At 49.2% G+C, this 6,134-nt stretch overlaps 1 protein-coding gene across 1 annotated transcript; it reads left to right on the forward strand.

Moving 5' to 3' along the window:
• The first annotated feature begins 1,232 nt into the window (after positions 1 to 1,232).
• Positions 1,233 to 2,678, forward strand: LOC143035686 (uncharacterized). Its single transcript, XM_076202551.1, has one exon. It carries the CDS (start codon positions 1,233 to 1,235, stop codon positions 2,676 to 2,678), a length of 1,446 nt encoding a protein of 481 aa, XP_076058666.1.
• Positions 2,679 to 6,134: the final 3,456 nt, after the last annotated feature.

The following is a 6,134-nucleotide window of genomic DNA, read 5'->3' on the forward strand; positions in this document are numbered from 1 at the left end:
TACCACAAGTTCCTGAAGGTGGGCTCCGCAGACGCCTTTGCAGACATGAAGTCTACAAAAGCCCAGTGCAAGAAAACCATTGCCCAGGCCAAGCTCGCCTACTGGAACACCAAAAAGGACGATGACACCGACCTCTCTGCAGCCTGGAGGAAACTGAAGATTCTGAAGTGCCGGTACAACCCCCCCGACTCCGACCTCACCACCCCTGATGGAATTATCCTCCGCACGCCCGTGGAAAAAGCAGAGGGCTTCCTTCGCCACTTCTCCGAAGCGAGCTCTACTTCCAACCTCCCAGAGGCCCAACGTCACTTCCGTCAGGAGCAAGAGACCAATATGGACCTCTCCCCCCCTACGGGGGAGGACACTCCTCTCACCCTCCGTGAACTCCGCTGGGCACTAAGAGCAGTTCGATCCACGAAGAAGTCTCCTGGTGCTGACAAAATCACCTACCCACTCCTGCGCCACCTCCCCCCTCTACTACAAGAGACCCTCCTTTCCATCTTCAACAAGTGTTGGAAGGAGGGAACTGTACCGGAGGCATGGAAACACGCCATAGTGATTCCTATCCCCAAGAGTGGTAAACCCCGGAACAAGATAGCCAACCACAGGCCTGTTTCGCTCACCTCCCACGTAGGGAAAATCTACGAGAGGATGGTACTCAACCGACTGTCGCACTTCGTGGAATCAAGAAGAGCCCTTCCAACACTCCAGGCAGGCTTTAGGAAGAGACGAAGCGTCACGGACCACATCGTGAGGCTGTCTGAACATATCCGAAGGGCCCAGCGACAGAGGAGGATCTTGCACACCTGCCTCCTGGACATCGCCAAAGCATTCGACACGGTCTGGCACGCCAAGCTCCTTCACAAACTAAAATCCTTGGGAGTCTCTCCAGCTATCTACGCTTTCACCCGATCACTCCTCTCCAATCGCTCCATCTCGGTGAGATGGAAGGGAACCCTCAGCCAACAGGCCCCCGTCGACATGGGAGTCCCCCAAGGCTCTGTCGTGGCCCCCTACTGCTGGCGGATGTCGGAAAAGACGTGCGCAGCGACACGGTCGTCACTGCCTATGCCGACGATGTAGCACTATGGCGCAAGTCCAGGCACAGGCGTCCCAAGCGGGACTCTGCACAACACAAAGCGGAACTTCGGGTATTCCAAAGCCAAATAGAGCTGGTGGTGGCACAACTCACGAGCCTGGGATTCTCACTCTCCTCGACCAAAACGGTGTACATGCCTGTACATCAAGTTGGCTACAATAGGGGAGAGTATCCCAACTGGAACCACATCACAGTCTGTGGCTCACCTGTGAAGCCCACGGCCTCAGCTCGATACCTGGGAGTCATTTTCCAGAGAGACGGACGGTGGACCAAGCACATCCAACAGGTCTCCCGAAACGCTAGACGAGCACTCAACCTGGTTCGGGCTATCCGACACGAGTCCTGGAGTAAGCACCGTGCCACCCTTATTCCCATAGTCCAGAGTCTTGTGCGCTCTCGGCTCCTCTTTGGCGCCCCTGCCCTCCACGACCTACCGCCAGAGACCCTACGCAACATGACCCGGATCGAGTGCCAAGCACTCCGCCTAGCGCTCGGTCTACCGACATCAGTCCCGCAGGAGCAAGTATACAGCGAAGCTGGGATCCTTCCTCTCCGACATCGTCTCAAGCGGGACGCCTGCAGATACCTTTTTGGCTCCGCGAGGGTCCCAAACTCTACGGATGCGGAACTGACAGAAGGCTGGGTCGAAAACCAGACTACAGCTCTTATTCAAGGCCTGGCCAGCTCAATAAAGGACATCTGTCTCGCAGCCGGACTTCGACCAGACGACCGAAGGCTTGTATCCCAGCATCAATTCGACCCTGTTCCTCCCTGGGACCTGGACCCTCCCGACGTCACACCTGGCATCCCCGGACTAAACCGCGACGACAGCCCCCACCTGCTGTTAATGCGGACCCGAGAGTTACTGGCGAGAAAATATGCGGAAGACTTCCTCGTCTACACAGATGGCTCCGTCCGTGAGGACGGCCGCACTGGAGCGGGAGTCTTCCTGCAGCCGACAAACGAATCCTTCTCGGTAAAGCTTCCCCCCACCACCATCCAAACGACCGAGCTCGTCGCCATCCGAGAAGCACTGGTCAAGGTCATCAACCTACCCCAACCTCCACCACGAGTCACCATTCTCTCTGACTCCCGAACAAGCCTGACTATCCTGCAGGGAGCATACTACGAGTCGAGGCCCGAACTCCTCGACGACATACTACGCCTCTCGACTGAGGCCACAAATCTAGGCGTCCGCCTCCGTTTCCAGTGGGTCCCATCCCACGTGGGACTACACGGAAATGAAATGGCGGATAGCGCCGCCAAACGAGGCGCTCTACTGCCAGAGGAAAACCGGGTCGTGTTTCAGCTCACGGCCTGCGACGCTTTCCGCAGGATAGAACAAGCTTCCTGGGACATCTGGGAGTCGGACTACGCCGCCACCGCAGCCTCCCGGGGATGGCCCACTACTCGCCCTATGACCAAGGCCTCGGTCTCTTGCTCACTACCTCCTCACATATCTTCTGCTATTTCCAGGATCCGAGTCGACCACTGGTGGAGCAAATTCCTACAACCTACCTGCACCTGCGGCACCGAACCGGTGTCTTCCAGCACTGCCTCTTCTTCTGCCCCACGCTGAAGGACCACTTCCTCCCTCTACGAGACCTTCTCGGCGACCCTCCTACAGCCCTGGATCGCCTCCGGACCAACACCACCACGGATTCAGGCCACACCCATATCGTCCTGGCAGCCCAGCTAACGTGCTCCTCCCCAGTAGGAGCCCTCCTCTAAATAAAAAAGAAGGATCATCTTAAACACTCCATCACATCTACACATAAACCGCTCCTGCACATGCTCCTGTCAGGAGTGTGTGTGTGTGTGTGTGTGTGTGTGTGTGTGTGTGTGTGTGTGTGTGTGTGTGTGTGTGTGTGTGTGTGTGTGTGTGTGTGTGTGTGTGTGTGTGCATACGTTATGAAAGTCGATAGCATTAAGGAGGTTGTTAATCTTCTTAAGGGTATTCTCAAGCTTTCTAACCAGTACTCTACCATTTGGAAGGTGGGCATAAACCAGATTGCCAAAATTATTCATTTATTCAACGTTTCGTCTGCAAGGAGAGATCTTCAGGAAAATCTGCCTGCAGAAGTCCCCACGGATACTCCATTACACACTGTAGACACTTGGAAACCTGTTGGACGAATAATCCCCGTATAATGATTCTCTTCTTGGACATTTGTCCCCTCTCCTGTCAATTTGATTCATCTTATGCCTCGGCGAGACGGGGATACTTAAGTGGCCGTTAGTCTTAGCCGCAAGTAAATTTCCCTAACGACAACTAAGCGTTGACACTAGGATAGTATTGAAGCAAGTTTACCAAGTTTCAGTTAACATTGGGCAAGTGGAGGGGTAGTTTGCAAGTCACTGGCACTAGAGGTCACTAAACTAGTTCCGTGGAAACGAGGCTTTAGAAGACTTTCTGGGTCATGAATAGCTGATAGATAGCTCTTCTTTGAATTCCATATCAGCAGTTATAAGTCATTTTCGTACCAATAGTTATCAATCATGAGTCCATTTATACAATTCACAAGGGACCTCATCCATATAAGCTTAGAATTTGTCTTAGATTAGGAGAATTGCCTCAATGCGTTTAGGAGAATAAATGACTTAGATGGGTCTAGAGTCTTGACCAGTGTTTCCCAACCTGGGGTGCTGAAATCAATTATAGAGGGTGCTAGGAAGTGATGCACACAAAAATCACATTGATATATGTATTATTGATTACCCAGTTGTGCATATCTTACTTTTTCTATGCTATTTTGTTTTTCTAGGGTGTTCTTATTTCTTCTACAAACAATATTGTCAATTTGTTTCAGTTCTAAGGAATCACGAAGATAAATCGTCAAGCAGTACACTTCAATTTCTTTTATCCTTCTAATAACAAGATACGGGTGCTGGACTGCTTAGACATGACAACAGGGGGTGCTATGGTCGGAAAAGGGTAGGAAACGCTGGTCTAGACCATCTGCACGTGCTCTTGCTTTCCTCTGAATACTTTAGAGGTGTAGAGGTTATCTAGAATCAAGGATCTAGGAAATGTCATCTAGGTGTGGAGGGAATCAGTTTCACGAAGATGAGGTGGAATGGAATACAGCTCGAAGAATTGAGATGGAAGTGGTGGAAGGACATGATGGAAGGACATGGTGTAATGTCTGTTTTTTTTTTTTTTTTTTAGCTGTAATTTTTTGTGTTGAAGTTTATAGGGTAAATGATGTAAAGAAAGAATTTGTCTTCCTCGTTTTTTTTTTTTTTTTTTTTTTTTTTTTTTTTTTTTTTAGATTACTGGATGATTTGGGAACGTTTTTTTTTCTTTGTGTGTATGTGTGTGTGTGTGTGTGTGTGTGTGTGTGTGTGTGTGTGTGTGTGTGTGTGTGTGTGTGTGTGTGTGTGTGTGTGTGTGTGTGTGTGTGTGTGTGTGTGTGTGTGTGTGTGTGTGTGTGTGTGTGTGTGTGTGTGTGTGTGTGTGTGTGTGTGTGTGTGTGTGTGTGTGTGTGTGTGTGTGTGTGTGTGTGTGTGTGTGTGTGTGTGTGTGTGTGTGTGTGTGTGTGTGTGAATGTGCGTACGTGTGAGCATATATGCGTTTGTTTGGTCTGTTCATTACTTTATCTACAAGTTTGCTCATTTTCCTTTTAGACTCTGCGAGTAAAAATAATACCTACAAGTCTACCTGTCCCCAAGTCCTTTGTAGAACAATCACCCTTGCCCTTCCGCCCCCAGAGAGATGGTTAATAGAGACTGACACCAGTTTGAAAAACCCACATCACTCGCAAATGTCACCATACTTCACGTACGTCAGGAAACTAATCACTTGTCACAGAGACGCGTCCGTGACCTATTCTATGAAGTCTGAAATGACCTCTCGCGATCACAAAGCATTTTTTTCCGTACCCTACTAACAGCGATTTGTTTTCGTTGCCAATCTTGGTCAAAACACTGGCATGGCTAATGCATGTCTCAATAGTTATTATTCCAAGTGCTTTACCCCTGAGGTTTCCCGAATAATATCAAAACATTTGTAACTTTGTATCTATTTCGGTTCCTGTCTTAAGGAATTTAATCGGCGACCCCCCCTCTCCGTACCCCCTTGCATATAAGGAGAGGACGGGGAGAAATCCCTTCGGGCTGCGTCAAAATTTACTCACACATACTACCCCAACCCCCACCCCCCACCACCGCCCATTCCTCCTCATTCAATCACAACATCTTCCATATACAACCATTCTCCACTCACCTCTGTCTTCCGTCCTCTCCCTTCCTTCCTCAATAGACATTCCCCTCTTCCCCAAAGCCCCCTTCACCCCATCCATCCACCTCATCCTAGGACGTCCCCTCATGTTCACTCCCTCCACATCTGCCTTCCATACCTCTTTTACTTGTCTTTCTTCACTCATTCTTTCCATGTGTCCAAACCATCCTAATATTCTTTCATCAACCCTATCTCCCAAATCCTTTTTCACCCCTGTTCTCCTCCTCACCTCCTCATTTCTCACTCTATCCAGCCTTGCTGTGGATGTGCTGTGTCTTGCGACCCTGCTTCTGACCCAGGGTGGTGGGCAGGGTGCAGGGATGACCCGTCATCCATGAGGTGCTCAGATGAGAGGGAGTGTGGGAGGGGTGTGGAGTGTGTTTGGGGATGAAATGGGTGGGAGTGTTTTTATGCCTTTCCCTTTTTGGCTACCTCCCTTGGAAGGGGGAAAAAGCCTTGGTATATGTATGTATGTATGTCTTAAGGAATGTACATATATATATGTAAATATAATGTATAAATATATATATACATATATATATATATATATATATATATATATGTGTGTGTGTGTGTGTGTGTGTGTGTGTGTGTGTGTGTGTGTGTGTGTGTGTGTGTGTGTGTGTGTGTGTGTGTGTGTGTGTGTGTGTGTGTGTGTTTGTGTGTATTTGTATATATATATATATATATATATATATATGTATGTATATATATACACTAGCGTATTAATATTATGACGGCAGGAATCCACCAGATCTAGAGAACTCCACTGGATCTACAGGTTTCCACCAAACG

Source organism: Oratosquilla oratoria, chromosome 19 (assembly GCF_046742065.1).
Source record: "Oratosquilla oratoria isolate Oo_2021 chromosome 19, ASM4674206v1, whole genome shotgun sequence".
In the NCBI taxonomy this organism is placed as follows: Eukaryota; Metazoa; Arthropoda; class Malacostraca; order Stomatopoda; family Squillidae; genus Oratosquilla; species Oratosquilla oratoria.